The 15,015-nt window shown below is 46.9% G+C and overlaps 1 protein-coding gene across 3 annotated transcripts; it reads left to right on the forward strand.

Moving 5' to 3' along the window:
* The first annotated feature begins 7,225 nt into the window (after positions 1-7,225).
* Positions 7,226-13,634, forward strand: LOC119252140 (HLA class I histocompatibility antigen, alpha chain G-like). 3 transcript variants are annotated; one of them, XM_054698577.1, is made up of 8 exons: positions 7,226-7,317; positions 9,754-10,023; positions 10,259-10,534; positions 11,065-11,340; positions 11,459-11,573; positions 11,965-11,997; positions 12,135-12,182; positions 12,344-13,634. In XM_054698577.1, exons 1-7 carry the CDS (start codon positions 7,230-7,232, stop codon positions 12,178-12,180), a joined length of 1,104 nt encoding a protein of 367 aa, XP_054554552.1. In that variant the 5' UTR covers positions 7,226-7,229; the 3' UTR covers positions 12,181-12,182; positions 12,344-13,634. The 3 variants fall into 3 exon arrangements, 2 of the variants coding, with proteins under 2 accessions (XP_054554552.1, XP_054554553.1); XM_054698578.1 differs by having other exon boundaries at positions 11,968-11,997; XR_008553163.1 differs by lacking the exon at positions 12,344-13,634 and having other exon boundaries at positions 11,858-11,997; positions 12,135-12,150.
* Positions 13,635-15,015: the final 1,381 nt, after the last annotated feature.

The following is a 15,015-nucleotide window of genomic DNA, read 5'->3' on the forward strand; positions in this document are numbered from 1 at the left end:
GGCTTGTTATGAAGACACAGGTCCCCATCGTCCATGACCCACTTCCTGAATCTCAGAGACAACCTGCTCAACTCTATTCAATTGATTCTCTAACTGCTACTTCTGTGTCTCTAAACACCATGTAATAACATTTTCTTTGTTTTTGAGTTTTATGTCTCATTTTTAGTGAATTGACTTTTCTTTCATACATCCATGTCCTCTGTAATGAAAAATAATACATTATCATTTTCATTAACTCAAAATGTAGTGTTTGTAGTTTTTTCCAGAACATCTTATTATTTAATATCATTGTTAAAACTTTGCTATCATTTAAACAAACTGACAATACCTCCCAGAAGACAGAGGAGGGAAACACTTTCAGACTGGAGGGAGTAAAGGGCGCAGTCAGCTGTTATTTACAATGTGAAACAGCAAAGTGTTGACTGGAATGAGGCCTCAAGATTGGAGATGACCGCTCACTGTCAACCTTCCACAGGCAGGGCCAGCGTCTGAGCCCAGAGGAGAAGGGCTGCCCTGGAGGGAGAGCGGGGAGGGAGCAGGGACGTGGGCAGAGACCACCCAGTCCAGTATGAAGAGCTGTGGGGTCCTGGACAGGGAGGCTCAGGAAAGCAGGGAGCATCTTCTCAAGCCTGAGAAAGAATCTGGAGACAAAGTAAACCCTGTTTTTGTTCTGGAAGCTTCAGGGAGATCAAAGCACAGACTTGATCTCAGAAGAACACTGATGTGGGGCTCCCTGGTAGCGCAAGGGGTTAAGACACAACCTATGGGGCCTCCCCTGGTGGCTCAGGCAGTTGAGCACTGGCTGTGAAGCTGTCTGCAGCAGTGTCTGTCCACAGTGGCAGTGCTGGTTCGATCCTGGCTGGAACTAGTGTTCCCCGCTCTGTCTCTGGTGAATCCTCTCACCCTCTCGCACATCTGGTCTGTACCCTGGTTCTTGTATAAATAAATAAATAAATCTTAAAAAAAAAAAAAAAGACACAACTTTTGAAGCTCGCCACAGCCACTGCAGCACAAGCTAGGTGCCCAGGCAGGGAGCTAGCCACATGGCGCAGCAGATCTCTCCTGACTTGCCTGCTGCTCCCCTCAGCAGTGTATTTCAGTCAGTCTGCCTGTTCTGTTCCCCACTCTGTCTCTGGTGAATCCTCTCACCCCTCTCCACAACTCTGGCCTGTACCCCAGTTATTGTATATATAAATAAATAAATCTTAAAAAAAAAAAGAAGAACAATGATGTTAAACCACCTAGCACAGGGGTCACTGGGCACCCGGAGGTGTTCAGGGCTTACAGAGCTAGACACCCATTTACATTCTCAGTGAGGGCTATTGAAGTATTGTGATATTGTCCTCTGCTTAGGCCAAGGAGGCACTTTGCCCCCAGTCAAGGTGATATAAATCTGAACTAAACTAGTGAGAGTCATTTCAGATGAAACCTGGGGAGTAGGAAGCTGACAGCTGATTGCCCCAATTCTTGTTCTTTACACACACACATGTTGTTTAGGGCTGTTACTTGAAATGGTCTTTATTTTCATGTTCTCAAAAAACTTAGGGAAGTTGATGATTTTGTGAAAATTAAGGTTATAAGGTTTCTGACTGGTATGTTTTCTGTCAATAACTTGTTATGCAATTTTTTTTAAAGATTTATTTTATTTATACAAGAGCTGGGGTACAGGCCAGAGTCATGGGAGGGTGAGCGGATTCACCAGAGACAGAGCAGGGAGCAGGACAGACAGACGGACCGGAGGCACTTCTGAGGGGACCAGCTGGTGAGACAGGAGAGGTCTGCTACGCCAAGTGGGTTAGCTCCCTGGCAGGCCAGGAGTCTAACCACCCATTGCTGAGGTTGTGGACAGCTTCACAGCTCTGTGATCAAATGGTGGGCCACCAGGGAGGCCCTTGTTATGTAATTTTAAAGTAGTATTCACATAAAGGAATTGATGTGCTCTGGATGACTTGATAAAGGTAAATTATAAAGTAAATTATTGTTTTCTTGTCTTCCTTTCTATCCCTGGAAGATTGTTTTGCTAGAAAAATGATCATCATCTGCTCTAGCAAAATTATGCTTTAGCAATTGCCTGTACATACATATTTTTGATAAAACTTAAAAATATTTTGTATGTATATATACACATACATGTATACAATATGCTATTCTTCCTGCATGACCAATGGTTTTGTGGATGGGAAGGCAAAGGGAGAGTTAGATGAACTTATTTGTTGAAAAGTTGAAGAATAATACACCATATATTGATGTTTGTGTTGAGTGTGGTGTGATCACACACATTTGTAGAGGTTTGAACATGCACCCCTAAATCATATTCAGTGTTGTAAACCAATTACCTTAATGAACATAATTAAAAATAACTCTGAGGACGAACCAGGCACAGACTATCTTCCAGGAGGACCGTGGTCACAGGACTTGGCTAGAATGGATGGGCCATGGGGGCTTAAGGTTGGACTGTGAGAGGAATTAAACAGGAAGGAGGTGTGATCAATTCTTCTTGTGAAGTATGGCACATCATTAAGATATTTAAGTGTTCCTTCGTATCCAATAAAATAAAAGTTATATCATAATGTTCTTGATTAGGGACAGAACTCATCAAAGAGTAAACTTAAGATTTACATATTACTCATAATATGAATTTTGGGCCTCCCTGATGGCACAGGGGTTAAAGTCTAAGTGCTATCAAGGTATTGCCAGCCACTGCAGCATGAGATGGATCCCAGGCCAGGGAGCTAATGCATATGGCACAGCAGACCTCTTGTCTCTCCCGCTGCTCCCCTCAGCAGTGTATTTCAGTAGATCCGTCTGTTCTGCTCCCCACTCTGTCTCTAGTGAATCCGCTCACACCCCACACCTCTGGCCTGCACCCCAGTTCTTCTATGCAGAAATAAATAAAATAAATCTTTAAATATAAATTTTATCACAAAAATGAATTTTAAACTATTTGAATTCTAGTTATTTAGTTGAATGATGAAGTGTTGAGAAATGAAATTTACTCACATCTGCAACTGACTTTTTTTTTTTTTTTTTTTTTTTTAAAGATTTATTTATTTATTTATTTTCTTATACAAGCACTGGGTACAGTCAGAAGCGCAGGAGAGGTGTGCGCGCCATGTGGGACCCTCCTCCGGTGGCCGGGGAGCAGCCGGGGATTGAACCCGCACTGCAGAGGCTGCGGGCAGCTTCGCAATCCAGCGCTCAACTGCTGTGCCACCGGGGAGGCCCTGCAACTGACTTTTAATATCATCAGAAAAATACAATGGATGGGAGACGTGGGACCTGGGTTAGTCTATGTCTCAACATTCTGTGTCTTTGGCTTGATTATTCTGTGCCTTTCACTCAGAATATGAACAGGAAATTTTGAGAGAAAGAAGCTCTCAAGGCAAAAGTCCTGGTATAAAGATCTATAGATGCTGCAAAGAGTGTGTGCAGACACAGCAGTAGATGTTATGGTGAGACCAGCAAAAACACTGAGGCTTCCCTTGACTCTCCCTGATTTCCCAGCCCAGGCTGGAGGCAGCTGGTTATGTGTCCGCCACACACTTGTGTGTTCCCTATTTGCCTACTGCTGCTTTGATCTTTTATATATTTTCCGTTTGATCCAAAGTAAAAATGAGACTGCCCTTGGAGCTGGGCTGCACCTTCCTGGTGGGTCCCTCTCGGTTTCTCATTGTTCTGCACAGGGACTCTGGGTACTTATTCTTCCCATGTCACACATCGTAAGGCAACAGAGACGGACTGGCAGGCAGACGTGTGTTAAAGCAAATGTGGGAAAATGCTAATGCTGGGATCTAGGTGGTGTGCTCTACACTATTATTTCAATTTTTCTATGTGCTTGAAAATGTTCATAAAATACCACAGACTGAGCGATGAATGCTGCCACACTCTGGGGGCAGCCGTGGCCTCCATCCTGTCCTTCAAAGCCTCCAAGTGCACTCATTGTTCTGAATAGTGAGGTGGATAACTGAGCCCCATTCAGCTGTTCCCTCACTAGCTCAGTTCCTCTTGTGCTCATTACTAATCCCCCTCAAACTACCCCCCGGGGTCAGAATCTCCACGGACATATCACACACACCAGCTCTCCTGCCCGCTTCATCCTGTGCAGACGCTGTCCCACAGCCTCAGTCCTGCCTCCCAGGCCTGGGCCTGATCATAGACTCATTCTTGTAGGTCTTCTCTCTGCTTGTCAAGTCTCTTCCATTTGTATACTTAGTGGGAGTGAGACTTTAATATTCCAGTTTGTCTGCTGAATTATTATGATCAAATTTATAATTTCAAAAGCTCTCTCATTCTGAGTATATACAGTTTTATAAAATCTTTTTTTCTTATACTAATTTAGTTTATATTTTTTGCATCTTTTGATATTATTGAAAATAGTTGTAGGGACTTGTTAAGACTCTTGCTTCTCTGATTTTATAAGGTACAAACTTTTTCTTCCCAGCATATGGCTCAGGTTGGATTTACATGTGTCTTTGTCACCTTTACTCAGTGTCCATCTCTCCTGACAGTGCAAGCTCCACGTCTCCAGGGTCCTCTCTCTGCTCTCCATTGTATCTGCAGGGGAGGCAGCTTGGGAAGGCAGGAGCCAGCCAGGGAGAGGGATGCTGGGAAGTGAAGAGGAGGCAAAGGCAGAAAACACTCTGGAGTTGCTCCCTGGTTCACTGAGAAAATCATTTCTCAAAGTGTGGTCTGTGGAGCCCTTGACATCACTCAGAACCTTTCACGGATGCAGGAGGTCAAACCTATTTTCAAAACATCACTTAGACACCATTGTCCTTTTCACTATTTTGACATTTGCTGAGGTAAAACTTAGTAAGAATGTAGGTTATAGCATCAACTACAGTAACAGTTATTCTTCAGCGGCACTTATCTGCAGAAATAAAAATTCAAGCCACTTTCTCGAGAATGTCCTGGATAAAGCATTAAAAATTATCTTTGCTATTGTATCATCCTCAAATGTACATTAAAAAAAATCTGATGTAAAACATGGAAGTACACATAGAGCACTTCTGCTGCTTTCCAAAACACTGTGTCCCAAGGGAAATACTGTTGTTGTTTTTTTAAAGATTTATTTATTTCTGCATACAAGAACTGGGGTACAGGCCAGAGGTGTGGGGGATGAGAGGATTCACCAGAGACAGTGTGGGGAGCAGAGCAGGCAGGCTGACTAAAATATACTGCTGAGGGGAGCAGTAGAGGAGACAGGAGAGGTCTCCTGCATCATGTGGGTCAGCTCCCTGGCTGGCAGGGGATCTTACTCTTGTTGCAGTGGCTGTGGAGAGTTTCACCGTGCTGTGCTTAACCCCTTGTGCCACCATTGAGGCTCCCAAGGAAAATATTTGTAAGAGGTAAACTAACCTCTTTATTTTGTAGGCAATAACATCTTTACTTGAAGGGATGAATGACAAATTGGCAGACACTTTCCTATAAATAAATGACTGTTCCTTTAAGAAAATCAACTGATAATTGAGAAAGGACAGTAATTTATCTATTTATTTATTTCAAAGATCTGTTTATTTATTTATTTATTTATTTATTTATTTATTTATTTATTTATTTATTTATTTATGCAAGAACCGGGGTACAGTCCAGATGCACGGGAGAGTGAGAGGATTCACCAGAGACAGAGCGGGAAACAGAACAGGCAGATTGACGAAATACACTGCTGAGGGGAGCAGCGGGCAAGACAGGAGAGGTCTGCTGCCTCATGTTGGACACTCTCTGGGCGGCTGGGATCAAACTGGTGCTGCAGAGGCTGCCGACAGCTTCACAGCCCAGCACTCAACTGCCTGCGCCACCAGGGGAGCCCCGAAATTACAGTAATTTTGTCTTGACAAATTATAAGCTCTCAGAAAAAATAATGAAAAATTGTGTCCCATCACTAACTTAACAATGTACACGGTACTACCTTTACTTTTGTGATTTCTGGTAAAAAATAAACATATATGAGTTTTTGGTAATTTGATTCCAGCATAATGAACATTGAAGATCTACATAATTGAGAACAATGCAAAAAATAAATTCATAAATTAACACAAGATCCAATCAATTTGCAAGACAGGCTTATGGAAGAATAACAGAACAGGAACTATCAAGTGATAATATTTCAGATTTCACTTTGTAAATAATCTTCAAGAAACTACCACCTTGATAGTTGTTGTTCTTGTTTTTTTTTTTTTAAGATTTATTTATTTATTTATACAAGCACTGGGTACAGTTAGAAGTGCGGGAGGGTGAGAGAATTCACCAGAGCCAGAGTGGGGAGCAGAGCAGGCCGACTGACGAAGTACACTGCTGAGGGGAACAGCTAGCATGGCAGGAGAGGTCTGTGCACCATGTGGGACCCTCGCCCTGCGGGTGGGCATGGAACCTGTGCTGCAGAGGCTGCTGGCAGCTTGGGGAGGCACAGTATAGTTTTAATTTAGAATCAAAGTGGAATATTCACAATTACCTGAAAATACTAGTCCTACACATGTGTGAGACTGTATATTTTTTTTTCACAGACTTCAACCAAAATCACAGACGAAAAGCAGAAGGAAACACGAAAATCCTACTGTCTTCTAATGAGACAGACAAGAAAGACACTTGCACAATTACAGAATGGAAAAGATCCACTCTTCTCATTGCCCTGATTATGTTCAGAAATAGTTTTCTTAAAAACATTTTCTGTTAACATGCATCGGCTTATTAATATTATTATAAGTGAAATAGTAACATCATTAAAAAATCTATTCCTAGTGTGATAAATATGAATAGCTATAACCTCATAAAATTATACCGGGGTCCTGGCTAATTTGTGAGACTGCGCAGAGACCACGAAAGGAAAATGTTTGCGAATCACTGACCCAGCCCCTAGGCTTGGCCTCAGGGGTCTTGGTGCAGAAACGGAGGAGGCAGCGCAAAGTCCCATGTCCCTGGGTGTGGTTCTCATAGTCTCGGCCCCCAGGTCTGGGTCTGGTGCAGGGCAGATGACTATTGGGGATACCCCACCCCGCTCTTTATCAGTTGTCCTCTCACCCTACGTTACCCTCCACCCCACCCCCCGACCGGGGCCTGGAAACTGCTGACTCAACTCCAGTTCTCACTCCCCATTGCCTGGAGGTTTCCAGAGCAGCCAATCAGCATCACCCTGTTAAAAAGTGCAGCCAATCAGCATCAAAAAAGAGCAGCCAATCAGCATCGCCCCGGCTCCAAGTAAGGAAAGTCCCCACTGACCCGCCAAGATTCAAATGCGCGGCACCTCTAGCGCACAGGTGATGCCCCCATCCCTGCTGCCGCTGTTCGCCCTGGCCCTGGCCCTGGCGGAGAGCTGGGCGGGTGAGTACGGGTGGGAGGGAAACAGTTGCTGCTGGTGGGCGCAGTAAGGGGTCCCCTGGCGGGGGCGGAGCCCCCGGGAAAGGAGGGTCTCCCCCACCGCAGTGCCCTTTGCCCCCTCCGGCCCGTCCTGCCCTGGCCCTTCTGTCCCCCAGCCTCTTGCCTCCGTTAGCCCCCGCGTCTCCGCCCTTCTCGTCCTGCTGCCCTTTTTTTTTTTTTAAATATTAAATTTTATTTTTATATTCCCCATACAATTGCAAACGCCCCATTCTGACCCCAATCCTTCCCCTCCCGCCCCCCACCCCCCAAAAAGTGTCTCTGGTTCATAGTTTTTTGTTGATTTTGATTTTCACTTTCTTATATTCATTTTCCTGGTCCCTTATTTAAGTTTTCTAGATTCCTGCTATGAGTGAGACCATCCGGTATTTTTCTTTTTCTTTTTGGCTTATTTCGCTGAGCATGATCCCTTCCAGCGCCATCCATGTTGCTGCAAATTGCATGTGTTTATCTTTTTTGAATGCTGAGTAATATTCCATGGTGTATATGTACCACATCTTCTTGATCCAATCATCTATTTTTGGGCATTTGGGTTGTTTCCAAAGCTTAGCTATTGTAAGCAGTGCTGCTATAAACATAGGGGTGCAGGTGTTCTTTGGAATTGATGTTTCTGTGTCCTTTGGGTAAATACCTAGGAGTGGAATTGCTGGATCATATGGAAGCTCTATGTTTAGTAGGTCCAGAAATCTCCACACAGCTCTCCATAGTGGTTGGACCAGTTTGCACTCCCACCAGCAGTGCAGGAGAGTTCCTTTTTCTCCACACCCTCGCCAACATTTGTTGTTGCTAGTTTTTTTAATATGTGCCATTCTCACTGGTGTGAGATGGTATCTCATGGTAGTTTTGATTTGCATTTCCCTGATTACAAGTGATGTTGAACATTTTTTCATATGTCTGTTGGCCATTTGCATTTCCTCTTCAGAGAAGTTTCTTTTTAGCTCTTCTGCCCATTTTTTGACTGGATTATTTTCTTTGTTGTTGCTGAGTCTCATCAGCTCTTTGCAGATTTTTGTGATCAGTCCTTTATCATTAGCGTTGGGTGCAAAAATGTTCTCCCAGTTGGTGGGGTTTCTCTTTGTTTTTGTTATTGTCTCTTTTGCTGTGCAGAAGCTCTTTCATTTGATGTAGTCCCAGCTGTTTATCTTTGTCTTTACTATCACTGCTTTGGGTGATGTGTCTGTAAAGATGTCTTTGATGTGCAAATCCCGTAGTGTTTCGCCTATATTTCCTTCTATGTATTTTATGGTTTCAGGTCTTATGTCTAGTTCTTTAATCCATTTTGAGTTGATTTTTGTGTATGGTGTGAGGTAGTCGTCAAGCTTCATTCTTTTGCATGTAGCGACCCAGTTTTCCCAGCACCATTTATTGAACAAACTTTCTTTGCTCCAATGCATAGTCTTTGCTCCTTTGTCAAAGATTAGTTGACCATAAATCTGTGGGTTTATTTCTGGATTTTCTATTCGATTCCATTGGTCTGTATGTCTGTTCTTGTTCCAGTACCATGCAGTTTTGATGATTATGGCTTTGTAGTATAGTTTGAAGTCTGGGAGTGTGATGCCTCCATTTCCTTCTTTTTTTTTCAGAAGAGCTTTGGCTATTCGGGGTTTTTGGTGATTCCATATGAATTTCATCAATAATTGTTCTATTTCTTTGAAGAATGCCATTGAGATTTTGATTGGAATAGCATTGAATCTGTATATTGCTTTTGGTAGGATGGCCATTTTAATAATGTTTATTCTTCCAATCCATGAGCAGGGGATATCTTTCCATTTCTTTGTGTCTTCTTCTATTTCTTTTAACAGTGTTTTATAGTTTTCTTTGTATAGGTCCTTTACCTCTTTTGTTAGATTTATTCCCAAATATTTGATTTTTTTTTGTTTCGATAATAAAAGGGGTGGTTTTTTTGATTTCTTCTTCTTCAGATTTATTGTTTGTGTATAGGAAGGCTACTGACTTTTGCGTGTTGATTTTGTATCCTGCCACTTTACTGAATTGATTGATGAGTTGAATTAGTTTTTCTGTGGAGATTTTGGGGTTCTCTATGTATATTATCATATCATCTGCAAATAGTGATAGTTTGACTTCTTCTTTTCCTATTTGGATTCCTTGGATGTCTTTCTCTTGTCTTATTGCCCTGGCTAGGACTTCCAGTATTATATTGAAAAGCAGTGGTGAGAGTGGACATCCTTGTCTTGTTCCAGATCTTAATGGAATTGCTTTCAGCTTTTCACCATTGAGAATGATACTGGCTGTTGGCTTGTCATAGATCTGCTGCCCCTTTCAACCTAAGGTTTCCCCTGTGCCCTCCTCCCCGCCTCCATCACGTTGGGACTCGGGACGCGCTGGGAGGAGGCTCAGCCCGGGTCTCCCTCCGGCCCCCAGGCTCCCACTCCCTGAGGCTTCTCTCCACCGCGATGTCCCGGCCCGGCCCTGGGGAGCCCCGCTTCATCGCCGTGGGGTACGTGGACGACACGCAGTTCGGGCGGTTCGACAGCGACTCCCCGGGTCGGAGGGCGGAGCTGCGGGCGCCCTGGGCGGGGCGGGTGCGGCAGGAGGACCTGGACGAGGAGACCCTGAACCAAAAGCGCACCGCCCGGAGGCTCGGAGCGCTCCTGGAGGACGTGCGCGGCCGCTGCAACCAGAGCGAGGCTGGTGAGCAATGTGGGCTCAGGGCGAGGCCACCGCCCCCATCCCCACCGACCGGCCGGGGCGCCCCAAGTCTCAGGGTCCGAGGACACCCGAGGCTACTGCTCCCGCCGTGACACTCGGCCTGGGAAGAGCCCGCGGGTCTTTCCTCCCTGAGATTTTAAGTTTACGTTTTTTTCTGGGCTGGAGGTCGGGGTGCCGGTGGCGTGACCAGGGGACTGACCTCAGGGCCGGGGCTCAGGGTCTCACACAATCCAGAGGACTTTGGGCTGCGACGTGGGGCCCGATGGGCGCCTCCTCGGCGGGTATGATCAGGTCGCCTATGATGGCGCTGATTACCTGGCCCTGGACGAGGACCTGCGCTCCTGGACCGCGGTGGACACGGCGGCTCAGGTCACCCGGCGCGAGTGGGAGGCCAGCAGGGAGCCCGAGCGCCTCAGGGACTTCCTGGAGGGCAGGTGTGTGGAGTGGCTCCGCAGATTCCTGGAGATCGGGAAGGAGGTGCTGCAGCAAGCAGGTAAGAGGGACCCAGCGAACCCCATCTCTCCTCAGGCCCTCTCTCTGGTCGGGAGAGGGAGGAATTCCTCTGGGTTTCAGGCTCTGTAGAGAGAGACAGTCCTCCAGAGGACCCCGCTTCTCTGAAGGACAGGGAAGGAATCTAGTCTCTCCTAAGGGAGGGAGACCACCCTGAACCAGCCCTTCCCTGGACCCTTGTGAGACAGCAGCAGTCTTGGGAAGCAGGAGTTTCTCTCTCAAGGGCTTGTTTTTGGTCTGAGAACGGTTTTGGATCAGACTCCTGCCTTTCTGTTCATTCACTTTTCACCCAGGTCAGAAGCAAAAGTCTGTGTTCTCTTTAGAGACCTGCCTCCTCCTACCCTGGGCCCTCCCCCCATTAGCCCAGATTCCCCAGACCAGGCAGGTCTCTGGGTTTGTGCTTCCTCCTTCCACACTGACTGCGCTGTCCATTCTGGGGGTTGTCACATGAGGCTGCTCAGTATCCCTGGAGCAAACCCAAAGAGTGAAATTTTCTGATTCTTCTTCCCTTAGATCCTCCAAACATACACATGACCCACCACCCCATCACTGAGCATGAGGTCACCCTGAGGTGCTGGGCCCTGGGCTTCTACCCTGCGGACATCACCCTGACCTGGCAGCGAGATGGGGAGGACCTGACCCAGAACATGGAGCTGGTGGAGACCAGGCCTGGGGGTGATGGAACCTTCCAGAAGTGGGCGGCTGTGGTGGTACCTTCTGGAGAGGAGCAGAGATACACGTGCCATGTGCAGCATGAGGGACTGCAGGAACCCCGAGTCCTGAGATGGGGTAAGGAGAGGGTCATGGACAAAGCCTCTGCCCAGGGGAATCAGGAGCCCTTCTGGAAACTTTCAGAGCATCAGATGGAGGCCTGGGGCCCAGGGTCTGACCTTCCCTTCCCTTCCAGTGCCCCCTCCTCAGTCCTCCATCCCCACCACGGGCATCATTGCTGGCCTGGTCCTCCTTGGAGCTGTGATCATTGGAGCTGTGGTGGCTGCAACTGTGATGTGGAGGAAGTTCAGGTAGGGAAGGGAATGGGGGGTAACTGGACATTAGGCTTTCATGTCCCAGGGAGAGTTTGCCCTCCCTGGTAAATGTAAATACTATCCACACACTTGTCCCTTAGTCTGGAGCTGACTAAATGCTTATGAAAATGAATTATGCTTATGAAATGCTTATGAAAATGAATCACTAATTATTCATCTTGATGATTCTGGGGACCTTACTCCCAGAAAATATCAGTGGGGAGGAAGTTGGTCCAGACCCCTCTCATCTCCTTTCTTCATATTTCCTGGTCCTGCCCCAGGTCTTCAGTCACAGTCTGGAAACTTTCCTGTGTTCTGGAATGAGGGGATTCCTTTAGACTTCATGGGCTGACTCCTCCCTGGTCTCACATGATGTTTCTTCCCACAGAAGGACAAAGAGGAAGCTACACTCAGGCTGCAGGTAAGTGTGTATCAAGGGCTGGAACTCTGAGCCCATGGGGACAGCATAGATGGAGCCCCTGGGGGAGTCACATCATCAGGTCCTCTGTGGTCTTCTCTCTCCTGCCTCTGACCAGGTTCTGTTTTGTTCTCCCCTAGGCAGCGACAGTGCCCAGGGCTCGAATGTGTCTCTCTCAGCTCCTAAAGGTGAGATGTGGAGGCCTGTGATGGGAGGGGCTGGGGCAGAGAGAACGGGACCAGGTTATGGGGAAGCTGTGAAGGGGACATTCTGAGGATGCGGTGGACTATGGAGAATGTCGACACTTACGTGTTTCTTTGAATTTTTTCATGATCCTTTTCCTTCACAGTCTGAGACAGCTGCCCTGTTGGGCCTGAGTGGTGCAGGATTTCTTCTCAATCCCCATTTTGTGACTGCAAGAGCCTCTGGTTTAAACTACAACGAGAAACCACTTCATAGCTGTGAGAATGGCTCATATCAAAAAGACTAGAAATAGCAATTGCTGGCCAGAACATGGGGAAAAAGTAACAGTTTTTACTGGTTTTGGGGATGTGGACTGATCTAGCCCTTATGGAAAACAGTACCGAGGTTTCTGAAAAGACTAAAAGTGGATCTGCTATAGGACGCAGCAGTCCCGCTCCAAGGTATCTATGAACAAATACGCCACTTTGAAGGGACCCTGCGCTCCCGTGATCACTGCAGCACTATTCACAATAGCCAAGCTGTGGAAACAACATAAACACCCCAAAACAGATGAGTAGATCAGGAGCCTCAATGGTGATGGGCTGTTCTGATGGACGATTTGCTCAGAACATGAAGGTTTGTCAGCGCAGAGAGCGCCAGGAGACACGCAGGAGAGAGACGTGTGGAGAAGCCGCCTTGCTTCTTGGCTTTGGCTTGAACCGGGAACTTAGAGACGTGGAAGGAGATGCCTGGAAGAGACCCATGGAGAGATCGACCTCTCCCTTGCCTTGTACTTTCATTTTGCTCCTTTTGGCCCAGATTTGCTGGCTCCTTCCATCCACTTCCCAGGTCCCCACCTGAAGGCACCTCAGACTCAGAGGACCTTTCAGGCCGCAGTGGCCCTGCCTTGGGCCAAGGCTGTGTGGTTGTGTCTTTACCCACGAGGGGATGGGGAACTTTGGGTGTTTTATTCCCAGTGTTCTTTCTTCTCTTTGCTCTCCATGCCCATTAATTCTTTTCAAGTTGTTCACACTAAGAAAAAAAAATACAGGTTTCTCCTGAAACTAAAAAAAACTAAAAACTTATGCAAAACTGGACCCATAAATATGGCACCTTATAATGAGCAAACAAACACTTGCTTTTCTCTCTCTTTCTCGCCAGGATGTAAAACTTTTACTAAGTATTCTGATCTCTCATTTCAAAATGGTTGTATAACTCCAGCCTATTATCCATTTTGAGTTGGTTTTGTGTGAGGTGGGAGACGGTGGTCTAGTTTCATGCTTTTGCACGTGACTGTCCAGTGTCCCCAGCACCGTTTATCGAAGAGGCTTTCCTTGTGACCCCTCATCTTAACCTTGTCAACATAAACTTCACTGGATTGTTGTTGGAGAACGGGGCTTACTTCTTCCCATCAGTAGTTGTATTTTACATTATAATTTATTTATGTATATTTTACATCATTGTTCACTTTTGTATAGTGCGTGTGTGTATGCTTTCTCCTCTCAGGTGTAGTTCCCATAGAATTCCCACCACCAGTTCGCCCCTGCACCGCCACCACAGTCCCTGGTGCTCTTCCCGCCCTCCCCCTGCAGAATGAGTAGTTGTATTTTAAAATCACAAGTCCTTTTAGATTCTCCACTGTATTGTGGCAACCTTAGGTATTTCCCTGAAACTGTTTCAAAAGCACTTAAAACAATGAAACTATTAGAGGTATATGTCCGTTAAGAGGAAGGTAAATTATTAACTCACCAGAATTAAGACAACTTTTATCTGACTAGACAGAACAGGGAACAGTGTATGTTGACAAAGCAGCATAAACAGGCCCTGAGGAGCTGGAGAGGCAGTGAGGGGGGTGAGTGTCCTTCCTGCAGGGCGTCCAGAGTCCCCCAGGGTTGACCATGAACACTGTCCTGTGTCTGTCCCGCCCCCCCCCTCCCACCTTTTCCCTCTCCATATGGAACAAAAGGCAGCATTTAGGGGGAGATGAGGTTTCTGGGTGTGTCCTCCTGGGGCAGTTTTGAGTCCAAGTTCCCCTTCTTGCTTTCCTTCCCCTCAGGGGTGTGACCAGCCAGACTTCCTGGGGTGCTTGTCTGGTTGTTTCTGATCCTTTTCTGTGGGTCCCCACTGGAAGGTGTTTTAGATTTGTGGCAGACTTTCGGGCCTTGCTCTGGTCAGTCTGCAGGATGATGTGGGGCGGGAGGCCCTGACACAGGATCCAGGCAGCTGGGGTTCAGACCTGGGCACTACCATACACCCCCGCCCCCCTCCCCCCATGTCCTTGTTTCTGAAGGGGGCGGGGGGGGGGGATGTCAGAACAGTTATCAATTCCCAGTTCACAGAGTGTTGGGGAGGAATCTCCGAGATCACACAGAGAAAGTAACTGCTGAGGTCATGTAGTCGGCCTTCCATCAGCTCCCTGAGCCACTTCTGTTCCTGTGCCCACATCTGGCATTCAAGACCCAGCTCCCATGTCCCCTTGCTGCTGAGGAAGGAACCTCCCCGGCTCTGCCCTGGCCCCGCTCTGAGGCAGGCTACTGCAGCCCTTCTCTCCTCACACACCCCAGGCTGCAGGTCCTCCAGGGTGGGGTCATGTAGTTCTCTGTGACCGCAGCACCCTATGGAGCATGTTACTGGGTGACAGCATGTGTTGGGATAGGGGACCCCAAATGCATGACTGCAGGTCTGTGCCATCAGAGTTGCCTGCGGTGTATTTAGAGAAGTTCCCAGGCCTGTTCCCAGAGGCAGAAAGTGGGTTCTTGGCTGCCCAGGGCTGGGAGGGGACGTTGGGGGTGGTATCCATCCGCTCAGGTCAAGAAAGCAAGGGATATTGTAGGTGAT

This window comes from Talpa occidentalis, unplaced genomic scaffold (genome assembly GCF_014898055.3).
Source record: "Talpa occidentalis isolate TD23 unplaced genomic scaffold, MPIMG_talOcc4v2.1 talOcc4.2, whole genome shotgun sequence".
Taxonomy (NCBI): Eukaryota; Metazoa; Chordata; class Mammalia; order Eulipotyphla; family Talpidae; genus Talpa; species Talpa occidentalis.

What these genes read in the sequence shown, in the direction of transcription:
- LOC119252140 (XM_054698577.1), top strand. Translation starts at nt 7,230, where the DNA reads ATGCGCGGCACCTCTAGCGCACAGGTGATGCCCCCATCCCTGCTGCCG. An exon ending in ACCCCGAGTCCTGAGATGGG is followed by an intron (nt 11,341 to 11,458) that starts GTAAGGAGAGGG and finishes CTTCCCTTCCAG; the next exon opens with TGCCCCCTCCTCAGTCCTCC. An exon ending in GTGATGTGGAGGAAGTTCAG is followed by an intron (nt 11,574 to 11,964) that starts GTAGGGAAGGGA and finishes TTCTTCCCACAG; the next exon opens with AAGGACAAAGAGGAAGCTAC.